The 16496-nt window shown below is 39.8% G+C and overlaps 2 protein-coding genes across 2 annotated transcripts in view; both read left to right on the top strand.

Annotated features, from left to right (window-relative positions):
- kiss1rb (KISS1 receptor b) overlaps positions 1–981 on the top strand; it is a gene marked incomplete at both ends in the record, with an annotated part of 4086 nt that extends 3105 nt beyond the window's left edge. The window contains 2 exons of the mRNA XM_083904644.1: positions 1–11; positions 745–981. The exon at positions 1–11 is cut by the window's left edge and continues 136 nt beyond it. Of these exons, the coding sequence (XP_083760770.1) occupies positions 1–11; positions 745–981 (248 nt within the window). The remainder of the gene's footprint in view (positions 12–744) is intronic.
- Positions 982–8050: 7069 nt separating this feature from the next.
- psat1 (phosphoserine aminotransferase 1) lies at positions 8051–14841 on the top strand. Its single transcript, XM_083905463.1, has 9 exons — positions 8051–8249; positions 8989–9049; positions 9366–9435; positions 9932–10137; positions 11383–11555; positions 12468–12637; positions 14043–14171; positions 14262–14399; positions 14481–14841. Exons 1-9 carry the CDS (start codon positions 8193–8195, stop codon positions 14581–14583), a joined length of 1107 nt encoding a protein of 368 aa, XP_083761589.1. The 5' UTR covers positions 8051–8192; the 3' UTR covers positions 14584–14841.
- Positions 14842–16496: the final 1655 nt, after the last annotated feature.

Here is a 16496-nt window from a genome sequence, read left to right as displayed (position 1 = left end):
TGCTGTACAAGGTAAACTACTTTTCAGGATGAATAATGATCACGACACACACATGCAGGCCCACAGTTGGTGTAGTGCATTGGTTCTCAAAGTGCGGCCCGGGGGCCAATGGCGGCCCACAGAAACATTTCTGGTGGCCCACAATGAATTACAGTTGATAGTTTTAATCCAGTAGCTACTAAGCTAAAATGTTTATTGGACATTACTGGATACAGACCAATAAGTGTATTATTGGGTTATAAGCTGGTAATAAGCAGGTAGCTACAGCCCCCAATTACTAGCTATTTACCCAGTAAATATATGGTAACAGAAATGTGTTACTTGGTATTAACCTGTAATTAGAAGGTAAGAACAATGGCCAAAATACTGGGCACTTATAAAGCGTTATTATATTAATGCTTAAATTACATTATATTAACGCTTATATTACTTAACACTAAATTGTAGAACTGCAATCTGGTCATTAAAATGATTACAAATGGGATTTCTTTCGTTTTTCTTTGGCGGCCCTCAGTCCAATGTTGGGTTCCTAAATTGGCCCTCAGGTATCAAAACTTTGAGAACCCCTGGTGTAGTGGTAAGCGCTCTCACCTTTGCAGCAAGAAGACCCACGTTCCTGGGTACGAGCTCTGTCGGGAACAAGGGCCTTTCTGCCTCACAACCAAACTCCCCTTCCTATTGGTCTTCCTTTTAAATCTGTTCTTTGTTACGGCTCTGTTCTCTGTTTGTCTCAATTATCCACAGCTGAAGATCTGGGGTCATTGCATGTCTTACTCCAACTCCTCTGTCAACCCCCTGGTTTACGCCTTCATGGGCAACAACTTCAGAAAGGCCTTCAAGCACGCCTTCCCCGCCATATTTCTGTGGCGCACCAGGAGCAGAGTCCGGGTGGGCAACATGGAAGCAGAGGAAGGGCGGGAAATTGATCGACAGTCTCCCAGAGCAGATGCAGAGATGCACTTTCTTTCATCTGAGTCATAAAGGCCACTTTGAACATTTGGATAATGTACGTGCATCATTTATTTATAGTTTGTTCTGGAGATGAGAGCAGACCACTCACAGTGCTATACTGTAAAGACACAGGAACACACAAACACATATTCTTGTGTTTCTGTAGTCGTGGCAACGCTCACAACTATGAGATCATATTATTCCCAAGCCTGTACCACCTGGATGTTTCCGCTCCATCACACCTGATTAAAATGAACGGCTCATTATCAGGCTTTTGCAGAGCTTGATGATGAGCTGAGAATTTGAATGAGGTGTGCTGGTCCTCATGACAGTGGGATTGAGAAACCATGCCCTAATCATCATGCTTGTGCAGGCTTTGGTTGCCTGCAGATAAAAAAGTCCATGTAAAGTGCAGAGGTGGAACACATTTGTAGAATTGCATCTGCTATCAGCATTTTAATTGATCTGCATTCATACACAGATAGCTCTTAATAGAGATTAGCCAAACACTAGATGGCCCTTGTCCCTGGAGGCTAATTCACCAGTATATAACCAATGGGTTCCAAGATTGTTAAATGATTAAAGGTGCCATATGTAAGAATGTGGCCAAAAAACGGTTACTACATTCAAATTCAAAATACAGAGGTCTTTTAGGTTTTGTTTTCTGACGTAACTGGCAACCCGTGGTTGCTCGGCAGCCGAGACTCTACTGACTGCAATGATTGGTAGAAGGCGGTAGGTTGCGCCACATGCCAAAACATGATTTGCAGTCTGCAAAATATTTTTTGGCTGTACTATTGTTGTTGGTGAGTTCAGTTTGTTATATGAATGTTATTCCTGAGTCTCTGTTACATATTAGGAGGATTTTATGGCCAGTTGCTTTAGATTTATTACACAATGCACCTTTATCTCCAACGAGGAGGGAAACATCTAAATCATGCAGGACAGGAGAAACCCTTTATTAGAGATTTATATTAGGACACTGTATTAATTAACCCATTCATTTGGACAGCCTGAACAAAATATATACAATTCACATCTTACTACTGGTATACACACACACACACAAAACCAAACCGATGGGATGGATCTTGTGATTTTCAATTATCTTGGTCACATGTTTCCACGCTCAGCTGGACTCACGCTGTCACTTTACTAAAACGTCAACATGCTGGAGCTTGTTGATTTATTATTGGTTTATTTCTACAAATGATCATGCTTTGTTTCATTCACAGTTAACCTGGACTGTGAATGAAAAAAACAGAACTATAACAGACAACAAGCAAAATAATACAATATACTTTAAAATCAAAGCAAGCAAATGGCATCATGCAACTTTAAATTAAAATCAAAGGTAACAAATAAAATGTCATTTAAAATGGAATTCAACAGTTAAAAGCTGGCTGTAAGGCTTGAGACATGAGAAAACCCCTTTCCTTTATCTGTATCCAATCATTGCTGAGCTGGACATTGTTTTAAAGTGGATGGTATTGAATTACTGGTGAGAAAATACTAGTGAATACATGTGCAGCATGTGCACGTGAGCACATGCTGTACGTAGCCAAAGGCTACTAGCACTGCATATTTCCTGCAGCACATGTAAGATAATTGTCATGCTACAGTGTAAAGAAGCAAAGTCACACACTTTATTTCAACAGTTTTTCTTTTTCTGATGTTTGAAATGAAAAACATAACATTTGTCCACAGACACTGGAGCCAATCATTTCACATCTAAAACCATTCTCACCAATGACAATTGTTTAATAGGATGACATATGACACCAGCCAATGGGATGGCACGCTGAGCTTTGATATCCTCGTGATGCTTTCAGGTGATGGGGAAACAATTGTACGTTAGAGAATGTGCCATTAATGGAGTCCTTCACATCAAGAAATCTCATAAAATGTCATAGCATTGTGTGAAATGTAAACTCAATTGAGAAAATGTGAGATTAAATGGTCGTTTGTGATACAGTGGTAAAACGTGAATGAATGTATGAGGTTTGTAAACTATCTAATGTAACTGTAGCCATTCACAGTGTGACATGAACATTTTGTTCTTTTTTATGTTGACCAGTCATGATTCCAGGTGGAGAATTCAAGTAAATATCTTGACCTGGATTAGCCTGATAAGTCAGAATTCAAGTATATATCCCACACTAAACTTCAGATGTCTACAATTTTTAATCTCATTTTTACTCTGGCCTTGTCCTTTTAACCAACTGCTTGTTTGATTTTGACAGCTTCTCTTTCACTATTTCTTGTTAAAGGTTGAATGTGTAAAACTAAGACTTTTTTATTTTGCAGTTCAGATGATTATACTTTATTTTGTATGTGCGCAGTCACCTGTCACCCTTGTTTTTCCATTACATTTACAGAATGAACCTTTTTATATTTGTATCAGGAGCTGGGTCAGCTCTATGGAGGCCGCCATTTTGGACCACCATGTTTTTACAATAGCACCATAATGGACAAACTAAACATCTTTGGAGTTATAATGTTAAAGGGACACTGTGTAGTATTTATGGGTTTATATAACCCAAAATCCACTTTTTATGTGCTCCTGCATTGTCTAGTCGCTGTATAATAGTTTTTGTTTCATTTTCGTAGTGTTTCAAAAAGTCATGTAAAATAACATGGTCGCGGACCGCGGTTGCATTGACTGTTAGCAGCGAGACGCCATGTTTCAACCGGAGTCTGTAAGGACAAACCATGGATGTATAATATGAACTGGATAGAGCTCGGCCCCCTCTGCCTTGAAGACAATTTTTGCAATTTTTGCAACAAAAAATCCCATGGAGCCCAAAAAGCAATTTTCCCATACACTACTGCGCATGCTCTATGGGCCCCATAACCCTGAAATAAACGCGGAAGTCAAAAACTTTTTTGGCATATGCGCTGGGTGAGCAGCTTCATAGGAATGAACGGAAGCGAAGGGGTGGAGCTCTATCCAGTTCATATTATACATCCATGGCTGACACGGAGAAAGACGACGAGGAAAACATTTGACCGGCTGAGGATACCGTAGCGCTCAGGGAAGGGAGGGGGTGAGCAGAGGAACTGCGGTCAAGCCAGCCAACACATCGTGAACGACAGTCAAGCCAGCCAACCCAGTTTTTTGGTGTGCATGATTATAGCAGGTTTACGGTAACAACATCTCAGAACTGGTTTCAAAATAAAAGCATCCGTCCGGTACATAGCGAAAGACCGTCAACGGAAATGTACGGACGTTGTGATATGTACTTTCAAAATAAAAGCTCAAATAATTGACAATTGTAAGCTGTTGTGATATGTACTTTCAAAATAAAAGCTCAAATAATTGTCAATTGTAATGATTTTGGATTCAATTTAAAAGGAAACGCCCTGTTATCACAGACTAATTCCACTTCAGGGAAATAGTACATGACCCCGTAGTGTGACCCATTAAGTTTAAAGACATTCTGATGTACAGTTTCAGAATAAAAGCCCGTCAAACTGTCGAATATGACACAAATTACACATGATTTTGGATTCAATTTAAAAGGAAACGCCCTGTTATCACAGATTAATTCCACTTCAGGGTGATAGTACATGACCCCGTAGTGTGACCCATTAAGTTTAAAGACATTCCGATGTATAGTTTCAGAATAAAAGCCTGTCAAACTGTCGAATATAACACAAATTACATATGATTTTGGATTCAATTTATAAGGAAACACCCTGTTATCAAAGAATAATTCCACTTCAAGGTGATATTACATGACCCCGTGGTGTGACCCAGCAAGTATCAAGACATTCTTATGTATAGTTTCAGAATAAAAGCCCGTCAAACTGTTGAATATGACACAAATTAATTATGATTTTGGATTCAATTTAAAAGGAAATTCCCAGTTTTACAGACTAATTCCACCTCAGGGTGGTAGTACATGACCCTGTAGTGTGACCCAGTAAGTATCAAGACATTCTGATGCATAGTTTCAGAATAAAAGCCCGTAAAACTGCTGAATATGACACAAATTACACATGATTTTGGATTCAATTTAAAAGATAACGCCCTGTTATCAAAGAATAATTCCACTACAGGATTATAGTACATGACCCCGTACTGGAACGAGTACTGGAAAGTGCTCCAACCGGGGACTCCATAGTTCTGTTGGGAGACTTCAACGCCCACGTGGACAATGACAGTGTGACCTGGAGGGGCGTTATTGGGAGGAATGGCCTCCCCGATCTGAACCCGAGTGGTGTTTTGTTATTGGACTTCTGTGCTAGTCACAGTTTGTCAATAACAAACACCATGTTTGAGCATAAGGGTGTCCATCAGTGCACGTGGCACCAGGACACTCTAGGCCGGAGGTCAATGATCGACTTTGTGGTCGTGTCATCTGGCCTCCGACCGCATGTCTTGGACACTCGGGTAAAGAGAGGGGCTGAGCTGTCAACCGATTACCACCTGGTGGTGAGTTAGATCCGCTGGCAGGGGAGGAAGCTGGACAGACTCAGCAGACCGAATCGCGTTGTGAGGGTCTGCTGGGAACACCTGGCAGAATCACCTGGCAGGGAGGTCTTCAACTCCCACCTCCAGGAGAGCTTTGACCAGATCCCGAGGGAAGCTGGAGATATTGAGTCAGAGTGGACCATGTTCTCCACTTCCACTGTGGACGCGGCGGTTCGAAGCTGTGGCCGTAAGGTCTCCGGTGCCTGCCGCGGCGGCAATCCCCGAACCCAGTGTAGGACGCCGAAAGTAAGGGATGCTGTCAAACTGAAGAAGGAGTCCTATCGAGCCTGGTTGGTCCGAGGGACTCCTGAGCTGACAGATACCGACAGGCCAAGTGGACGGCGGCCCGAGCAGTCGCAGAAGCAAAAACTGGGTAAAGTTCGGGGAGGCCATGGAGGAGGCCTCAAAGAAATTGTGGCAAACCGTCCGACACCTCAGGAGGGGGAATCAGTACTCCACCAACACTGTTTAAAGTGGAGGTGGGGAGCTGTTGACCTCAACTGGGGACATTGTCGGGCGGTGGAAGGAATACTTTGAGGATCTCCTCAATCCCACTGACACGCCTTCCCTAGAGGAAGCAGAGGCTGGGGACTCAGAGGTCGACTCATTCATTACCCAAGCCGAAGTCACTGAGGTAGTTAGGAAGCTGCCCAGTGGCAAGGCACCGGGAGTGGATGAGATCTGGTCTGAGACTGGCAGACCGGGGTGGTGCTCAGAGTAGAGCCGCTGCTCCTCCACATCGAAAGGAGCCAGCTGAGGTGGCTCGGGCATCTGTATCGGATGCCCCCTGGACGCCTCCCTCGGGAGGTGTTCCGGGCATGTCCCACCGGGAGGAGACCCAGAGGAAGGAAGGACACGCTGTGATAACAGGGTGTTTCCTTTTAAATTGAATCCAAAATCATGTGTAATTTGTGTCATATTCGACAGTTTGACAGGCTTTTATTCTGAAAGTATACATCAGAATGTCTTTAAACATAATGGGTCACACTACGGGGTCATGTACTATCACCCTGAAGTGGAATTAGCCTGTGATAACAGGGCGTTTCCTTTTAAATTGAATCCAAAATCATGTGTAATTTGTGTCATATTCAACAGTTTGACTGGCTTTTATTCTGAAAGTATACATCAGAATGTCTTTAAACTTAATGGGTCACACTACGGGGCCAAGTACTATCACCCTGAAGTGGAATTAGTCTGTGATAACAGGGTGTTTCCTTTTAAATTGAATCCAAAATCATGTGTAATTTGTGTCATATTCGACAGTTTGACAGGCTTTTATTCTGAAAGGATACATCAGAATGTCTTTAAACTTAATGGGTCACACTACGGGGTCATGTACTATCACCCTGAAGTGGAATTAGTCTGTGATAACAGGGCGTTTCCTTTTAAATTGAATCCAAAATCATGTGTAATTTGTGTCATATTCAACAGTTTGACTGGCTTTTATTCTGAAAGTATACATCAGAATGTCTTTAAACTTAATGGGTCACACTACGGGGCCAAGTACTATCACCCTGAAGTGGAATTAGTCTTTGATAACAGGGCGTTTCCTTTTAAATTGAATCCAAAATCATGTTTAATTTGTGTCATATTCAACAGTTTGACTGGCTTTTATTCTGAAAGTATATATCAGAATGTCTTTAAACTTAATGGGTCACACTACGGGGCCAAGTACTATCACCCTGAAGTGGAATTAGTCTGTGATAACAGGGCGTTTCCTTTTAAATTGAATCCAAAATCATGTGTAATTTGTGTCATATTCGACAGTTTGACAGGCTTTTATTCTGAAAGGATACATCAGAATGTCTTTAAACTTAATGGGTCACACAACCAGGTCATGTACTATCACCCTGAAATGGAATTAGTCTGCGATAACAGGGCGTATTCCAATAAAAAAAAGTAATGGCTTAAGTTTACAATTTTCAATTATATGAGCTTTTATTTTGAAAGTACATTTCTCGTCGTCCGTACATTTCCGTTGCTAGTATTTGCTTTAGATTACAGTCTTTCGCTATGTACCCGAGGGATGCTTTTATTTTGAAACCAGTTCTGAGACGTTGTTTCCGTAAACCTGCTATAATCACCCACAGCAAAAAACTGGGTTGGCTGGCTTGACTGTCGTTCACGATGTGTTGGCTGGCTTGACCGCAGTGCAGAGGAGCAGTTGTAAATTTCAGCCTCTCCTCTAGATGTCACTATAAACTACTTACTTCACCTTAAACTGATTGGGAGGTTTATTTCTTCTATTTGGGAGAATATTATTTGTCACATAGAATTATGACTTTGAAATTACTCAGCAAAAATGTGTTTATATATATATGTAAATGTGTGTAATATGTATGTATATGTACACGCACGTATATATTGTAGTGTAGCTAAGTTTAGCTAAAGAAAGAGAGAACACGTCTCCTCGTTAGTTGAGTGTGTTACAATATATACACATAAAATAATCCTATTGTCTTAGGAAGAATGTTGTTGTGGGTATATGATGTTTTAATTTGTCTACAGATAATTAAATCGCGGATGAAGACTAGCGTATAATTAAAAAGGGTTTAGCGTTTACGAGCAGCACTTGAACGCAACACGTGCAGTTAGCTAACTCACAGTGTGTCGTATCTGTGAACCGTGAACAGACACCGGTGCTACAGCAGAGACAGCAGCAAAGACTGAGGCTGAGGCTGAGGAGACGTTCACCAACATAACATTACACCATCACTATCATCATCATCGTTCAGCAGCTGCACAAACACAGCGGTGACAAACCATGGACCGGAAGCAAACTATCCATTTTGGAGCCGGACCTGCAAAACTGCCTCAGTCCGTAAGTGTGGACCTTTATGTAACATCGATCATATACTGTACAGTGTAGATAAATGTGAGGCTGTGAACTGACGAAGAAGAGAGAGAGTCGACGGCTGCAGAACCACGTCATTTACTGAACGGATGCTTCAGTGTCTCAACTCCAGCCTCGTTTGTGTGTGTGTGTGTGTTTGTGTGTGTGTGTGTGCGCGCGCGCGCGCGCGTGGCCGCTGCAGCTCAGCCTGAAAACAATCCGGTGAGTTGCATCAGCCTCATTCATTCATGTGTGTGAGGAAAAAGGGCACTTTCTTTGTGCCTGAACCGCAGAAGCGCATGTGGCCGCTAGGTGGCAGAAATACCCAAGAGTGAAATAAAACATCACTCACTCACTCCATCTGTTAGCTATCTCAGCATTTTATGCATGTTGTTTTATTTTACCTCATTTATATTTGTTTCGTATAATGTGCAGCAGTTTATTCCACCAAAATACAAATGTGTATAATATAAATATAGAAGTATAAAGATGCAAATGTGGATAATTTTATAGTATGGATGGAACAAATGAAAAGTCTGAAATGGTTTAAAAAGCAAACCCTTCCGTGACCACTTGTAGAAATAGAGATATTTTTTAATTAAATACCATAAAACGGGAGTTGTATCTTTTTGTTATCACAAAGTATAGATACTGCATTCACGAAGAAATATTTCAAATGTATTTGGTAATGACTGATATAAGAGTTTGAACACGTGTCATGTTGCAGGTGCTGATCCAAGCACAGAAGGAGCTGCTGGACTACGACGGCATGGGCATCAGTGTTCTGGGTGAGTTGAAAAATACAGATTATTGTAAAACAAATCTGTTGTATTGTTCATTCTAATTACACGTGTCTAGGGCTGCAACTCACCATTATTTGATGATTGACTGAAAAAATGGTTCACTTTTAATTATTTATTTGTTATATAGAGCAAAGTAGCAAAGGTTGGCGGCCTTCATGAAGCAAGACTCTTCATTTAAGTACATGTTAAAAGCTTGCTCCAAGTCTACAAACCAATCAACTTTTATCCTAAAGCAATGATTTACTTATACAACCATAAACACTGTATACTTTTTATATGAATGTGCCTTATTTTCCTCCAGAGATGGGTCACCGATCATCAAACTTTGACGAAATCATGGACAAATCAGTGAGTCTCCTGCGAGAGTTGTTGTAAGTAACTTTATATTTCCCTTTCATTGTACTCCTCAATTTGTTATGCAGCACTGTCGTTTTCTTTTTTACTAGTTTAGTGTTCATATAATATAACATTTCCAATTTTATATATCATTCATCTTCTACCACTTTATCCTCCACACAAGGGTCACAGGGGGCGCTGCTGTCAATCCCCACCGTCCATATACGCAAAAACCTATACCCCTTGTTCACACCTATGGTCAATTTAGTGTTGGTGTGTCCAGTCCGTCAAATCTCCAAATCTGCATGATTTTGGAGTGTGGGAGGAAACCCACTGCACACACTTGGCAAATTCAGTTTGGTTTTTTTGTGATAAAGTTCATGAATTTGGATTTAATGCTGTGTCAATCAAACACAAGCTGCTGTAATAATGAGGGAACGACCACAACCACTGTTGTGAAGAGTAATATACATTGCATAAGGTTTACAATTCAGAAGTTAAAAGACAATTCATTGGCCTTCATCTTCCCAGGAACATCCCAGCCAACTACAAGGTGCTGTTTCTGCAGGGCGGTGGTTCGGGACAGTTCAGCGCCGTTCCTCTCAACCTGATCGGCCTCAAAGAAGACAAGTGCGCCGATTACTTGGTGACGGGCACGTGGTCCGCGAAAGCAGCCAAAGAAGCCGAGAAATATGGCAAAGTCAACATTGTCCATCCGAAGCTGGACAGTTACACAAGTAAGTGTGTGTGTGAGGGAAGGCCTGGAAGCTTCTTGTGTTGCTTTGAAATGATTCCTAATAAAAACAAAAACTTCAAATTCAATTTATGTACTGTAGGAATTAATTCATTGTTATTGCATTAATTCATTCTATTTTTTGATTGTTCTTTAGACACAATTAATATCCTTAATATTCATCCTTTCTTTGAGTACAATGGTTATTATTCTGTTGGTTTCTTACGAGAATAATACTGAAGCTTCACTTGGGGATAAAAAAAAAATGACATTGCAGTCTGACTTTAATAGCAATATTTAATAATTAATTTGCAATTTGATATTTTACCCAAATTGTTCAACCGTCATTTACTTTCACGGGTTAGGTTAGTTTCAACTCTAATGATTGGGTCATTGGTAGGATATACACACACACACACAGCCACAGTCTGGCTGTGACTATTATGCAACAGACAATTAGAGCCAACTGTCAGTGAAAGACTCTGGTATATGGGCAGCAGCCTTTTCCACTATGGTTCTTGTTTATCAGGTTTTAAATGACACGAGTTTGGAAACGTCATCCATACAGTATGTTCTCACTTCTCCAGGCTCAATATTATATGTGACATTGAACTGAAACTCAAGCTGTGATTGTGTGGAAATAAAAGTTGTTTGATAGTAAACTTCTTCTGAAGTTTATGATTCCAGTCATGTAGGAAATCTGGTCTCTGAGATAGAGGGTGGGTCAAAATATCGGTTTGGTGATATATCGTCGTCCTTCCTTGTGCAGTACGATAATCAATACACCAGGGCAAATATCAATATTTTAATTCACAAATTAAGATGCTCTTAAGCAGTGGTCTCAAACTCAAATTACCTGGGGTCCATGTGTGGCTCAAGTCTGGTCAGTAAGGGGCAGTCAAGTGAAGAAGAGCCCAACTGTGTGGGGGAAAAACAACTGTTGACTCAGGGTAGGTTATATTGGCTCAAATTGAAATCGCAATATTCCATCTTGATATCACAACGGCAACATTTGTGACAATATTTTACATAATTTAAATATGTAAAAGGTGTTAAAAAACATAATTTATGATGCAAAATGAATCTGTAAATATCAAAAACATTTAAGTGGCGGGCCACATGAAGTCAATCGGAGGGCTGCATGTGCCTACTTCATGTCTCCCCATGGTGGCGCTGCGCCATAACTTGGTCCATGTAATACTTATTACTTTGGTTGAACTATGTTCCGCTTGCTTTTCCTCTTGTCCAGAAATCCCTGACCCCAGCAGCTGGACCCTGAACCCTTCAGCCTCCTACGTGTACTACTGCTGCAATGAGACGGTCCATGGAGTTGAATTTAACTTCACACCAGAAACCAATGGCGTGATACTTGTCAGCGACATGTCCTCCAACTTCCTGTCCCGACCTGTGGACGTGTCCAAGGTATTATTCATGTTAAAGCCACAACCAGAGTGATTCTAGAGTCTGTTGGGGCCCTAAGCAAAAATCCCAGGGGCCTCTTCAGACCAGTGTTCATCACCATTATGTTAAAAAGTAATCTGAAACCAACGAAAAATGTATGAAGTCAAAACATTATAAGACAATATAATTTTATAGAATACTGTAAATAACTTAAAACAAAACAAATATATATACACATTAGACTGTGAATAACTCACATTATAAACTTATAAACAAAATATAAGTATTGAAGTTAAATAGTTTTCTTAGGGGTACTAAACCCACAGCAGGCAATTCCTCATCAGCACCTTTTAAGCACTGCTTCTACTAGTTAGCATTAGCGTCAGCTAACATTCTGACGCTAATGTTAGCTGCTGTTCATGTCTGTGTCCCCATTAGACAAAGTAACAGTTCAATAACAGCATTCATTTACTGTTAATGTTATCATTCTATCATTATGTGCACCTGCAGCACCACTTACAACTGTCTTACTCTATTTTTTCTTCCTCATCCACCACTCTCTCTCATGCTAACACCTACGGTCAATTTAGACTGTCCCACTGTGTGGGAGGAAACTGGAGAACCTGGGGAAAACCCAGGCACACACGGGAAGAACAAAAAATATGTTGTATATTTAAAAAAAAAAAAAAAAAAAAAAGACAAAAGCATTAAAACCAAAGAGTAAGATGAATTAAGACTTGCTAGTAGCACGAATAAAGACATGCTAGTAGCATGTGCCATACATTTACATGTTAACATCACTGAAATTTGCTAAGATTATCATTAGAAAAGAAAGTTAGCCTCAAATGTCGTACAGTAACTGCAAACCACTTGCATGACGATGGATAAAGTAGTGTAATTTGTGTTTGATGTGTCCTTTTGTGTTGTGTACAGTTTGGGCTGATTTACGCTGGTGCTCAGAAGAATATAGGATGTGCTGGGGTAACCGTGGTCATCGTACGAGAGGACTTGTTAGGCCACACTCTAAAAGAGTGTCCTATTATCCTGGACTACAAGATGCAGGCTGATATGAATTCGCTCTACAACACGCCCCCATGTTTCAGGTATCAGACATCTCCCAAAAACAGATTTTTATTTCTGTCTTCATGTTTAGCAAGTGTGCTCCCACAGTGACATCACCCAGTGGTTTGTGATCTGCCATTTGAAGCCTATATATTTGGAAAAGTCAGACTGGACCTGAGTTGAAAGCTCCAACTACAGGTGCAACCTTGCACCTATTGGAGGATACTAGCTGTAAATCACACTGTGTCGGCTCTCCAATACGAAATGGACACCATGCTGTATTGATGACGACCTGAAAAATAGTGACAGAAACATATGATCTTTACTGATGTTATAAATCATGTGAGTTCGTTATTCAATATAATACTGAATTTGCTTCATGAGACCAGTTTTTATACAGTACAATATATTGTATAGTATGCAGGATGTTACGGTGGACCTGAGGTGCAAAACACAAACACAACTCAAGAAACACAAATCACAAAACAAACGCAAATCGAAAAACACAACCACAAATCAAAAACACAAACGCAAATCGAAAAACAAACGCGAAAAGAAACAAAGAAAAATCGAAAAAAACACAAACATGAATCGAAAAACGCAAATCAAAAAACACAAACGTAAAACAAAAAACAAAATCACAAACGCAAATCAAAAAACAAACGCAAATCACAAAACGCAAATCACAAAACGCAAATCACAAACGCAATACACAAATCAAAAAACGCAAATCAAAGAACACAAACGCAAATCAAAGAACACAAACGCAAATCAAAGAACACAAACGCAAATCAAAGAGCACAATCACAAAACAAAAAACACAAAACACTAACGCAAAACACAAACACAAACCAAAAAGCATGCAAAAAACGAAGCATCACGAAAACTAGCGAAAGTTACCGATGCTGCTCATTGCCCGCACATTCTGATGCTCTGGAGGCTTTTTGAATTCAAAATGTAGCCTGCTCTTAGAGTTTTTCCAGGATCTTTATTCACATTTACTATCCTGTCTTTTGCTTTAATACTGCAAAGGTCGCTGTAGTGTGACTTGTATGCATGCTACATGCAATATATACATATACATATACATTTGTCCTTAAATAATGTGTACATTTTAAATATACACACTGAACAATTACTGACTAAGAGTACTGAAAACAACAACAACATTACTGAAATGTAAATATATTTTTGAACAATCAACAAAAGTAGGATCAGTGCAAATCACAAAAACGCAAAACAAAAAACACAAAACAAACGCAAATCACAAAAACTCAAATGCAAATCAAAAAACACAAAAGCAGAAAACACAAAAACATTAACTCTAAACGAAATAGGTATGTCTTGTGTTTTTTGATTTGCGCTTGTGTTTGTCACCTCAGGGCCACCGTAGGCTGTTGACTATAGCCTATTGTGTGTGCTGATGTGTTTGTTTCTTTCCCTCAGTATCTACATCATGTCTCTTGTGCTGGAGTGGATCAAGAACAATGGTGGCAGCGCAGCCATGGAAACGCTCAACAAGCACAAGTCCTCCATGATTTATGACATCATCAACGCCTCTAATGGTTTCTACGTGTGAGTAAAAAAAAAAAACCTCACCAGCAAAGGTTACGACAAGAACGGTCAAAAGTTTCAGTCAGTATGAAGTCATAGCTGTGTCTTCAGGTGTCCTGTGGAGGAGGCTTGTCGTAGCCGCATGAATGTGCCATTCCGTGTGGGGAAGAATGGAGGAGATGATGCCTTGGAAAAGGAGTTTCTGAACGGAGCATCTCAACGTGGAATGATTTCTCTGAAGGGACACAGGTTAGTTTGTCAAACACACCTCCTCTTGTTGTACCATTCCTGCCTTTACAGATGCACATGACAATTTGTCTCCCCCTGCAGGTCAGTTGGAGGAATACGTGCTTCTCTGTACAACGCCGTAACAATGGAGGACACCAAGACTCTGGCGGCCTATATGAAAGAGTTTCTCAAACAGCACCAATGAAACAGGCCTTTGTATCATACGGTGGCATTGTCACTTCAGTAATGGTATTTAAAGTTTACCTGTTGTTGAAATCCATGTTGGATCGGTATGATGCACCTTTTAGATGCCTGTTTTGTCTCTTAATTCTTCTTGATTAAAATTGAAAACCTACAGTTGTCAGTAATGTATTAGTTCTTACACCTGCAATGAATTCATTGACACTGATCCTACTTTTTGTTAATTTTTCAAATATGTATTTACATTTCAGTAAATTTAACTTGGCGGTACTCACATGTTGCAGTGTACTTTATTTTTATTTTTTTTCAGTTTTCAATTGTTCACAGTGTGCATATTTAAAATGAACACATTATTTAAGGACAAATGTATACGTATATATTGCATGTAGCATGCATACAAGTCACACTACAGTGAAATTTGCAGTATTAAAGCAAAATACAGGATAGTAAATGTGAATAAAGATCCTGGAAATACTCTTTGAGCAGGCTACATTTGTAATTCAAAAAGCCTCCAGAGCATCAGAATATGCGGGCAATGCGCAGCATCGGTAACTTTCGCTACTTTTCGTGATGCTAAGTTTTTTGGATATTTGTTCAATTGACAATGTGAGGATGACAAACAACCAATACTCTTAAAAGGTTCACAAAGACATAAAGTTAACCGAGCAGCCATAGTAGAAACAGCGCCACCGTAGCATCACTTTGCAGCCTTTTGTGGGCTTTCACCGTTCAAACGCAGCACCGATGTTCACTCTGGTCTTGGATCGAGTTATCATACTTTTTTTTTTCTTCAGAACAAGTTCTTTTTAGATCTGTAGTGACATATAAATAAAATTAAATGGGTTTTTGACAATTTGGTACCTACGAAATATCGAATGGCACAGATGATGCCAAGCTGTGCCAAAAGTGAGAACGCCCAGACATCTCTTTACTAAAACCTCTGTAATTTCACTCTGCTTCATTCCAGTAGCATCAGACTGTGCACAGCTCATGTCCACATGTTGTTAAATGACCTCCATGTGTTTTTAAGCTCCTACTGCATATTTTAAAGGTGATATTTGCTTTAAAATGCAATATTATTTTAGGCGAGAGAAAAAAATCCTTCAGTTATGCTGTGTTCCATGTACATTTACTCTGACACAGTGGCATCTACAGTGAAACGTACACCTCTGGTGGAATCTCACAAGTGTTATCTTTATTTTGATACCAAGATAATTCACATAGTTTACTCTATTTAGTTTGGGCATGTCATTTTCGAGCAGGGACTCCAAAAGGAGGGTCAGGGAAGAGGTGGTTAAACAATACAGTTAAAAAAAATGCTCCAGAAAGTGATCCCCCACCCTACCTTTAAAGATCGTAGACATGATACCCAAAATGTTGTTTTTAAATCAGGTTTGACTGCTGCTTCCATATACGTCGTTTTTTAAGACCATTAAAAGTGAAATTATGGCTGACTGAGATGGTTATTGGAAAGTCTGTTAATTTGACAATCTGCATAAAACAGGTATGTATAATATATAATTTCAATAAATAAAGGCAATCAAATGAAAGAAAGAAAACTTTTGAATAAGATTTTAAAACACTGTATGGACTTATTATTACTTTCCCCAGCTATGCTTATGCTGTCGTTCAAAGAAAACATAATACAATTGGAAGAGTGTGGCTTTGCTGCAGATGACCACTAGGTGGAAGTGTTCATCAAAAAACACGTGTTGTGTCTCAGTGTCAGAAATGTATTTGAACAATATTATAGACTCAGTGCAAATGATAACTATGTTAGTGTGTATATCTGCATATATATATATATGTGTGTGTGTGTGTGTGTGTGTGTGTGTGTGTGTGTGTGTGTGTGTGTGTGTGTGTGTGTGTGTGTGTGTGTGTGTGTGTGTATGTGTATGTACTGTATGTGTATATTAG

This window comes from Microchirus variegatus, assembly GCF_963457635.1.
Source record: "Microchirus variegatus genome assembly, chromosome: 18".
In the NCBI taxonomy this organism is placed as follows: domain Eukaryota; kingdom Metazoa; phylum Chordata; class Actinopteri; order Pleuronectiformes; family Soleidae; genus Microchirus; species Microchirus variegatus.
This window is presented reverse-complemented; position numbering and strand designations above follow the sequence as displayed.

What these genes read in the sequence shown, in the direction of transcription:
- psat1 (XM_083905463.1), top strand. Translation starts at nt 8,193, where the DNA reads ATGGACCGGAAGCAAACTATCCATTTTGGAGCCGGACCTGCAAAACTG. An exon ending in CTGCAAAACTGCCTCAGTCC is followed by an intron (nt 8,250 to 8,988) that starts GTAAGTGTGGAC and finishes GTCATGTTGCAG; the next exon opens with GTGCTGATCCAAGCACAGAA. An exon ending in GACCTGTGGACGTGTCCAAG is followed by an intron (nt 11,556 to 12,467) that starts GTATTATTCATG and finishes TGTTGTGTACAG; the next exon opens with TTTGGGCTGATTTACGCTGG.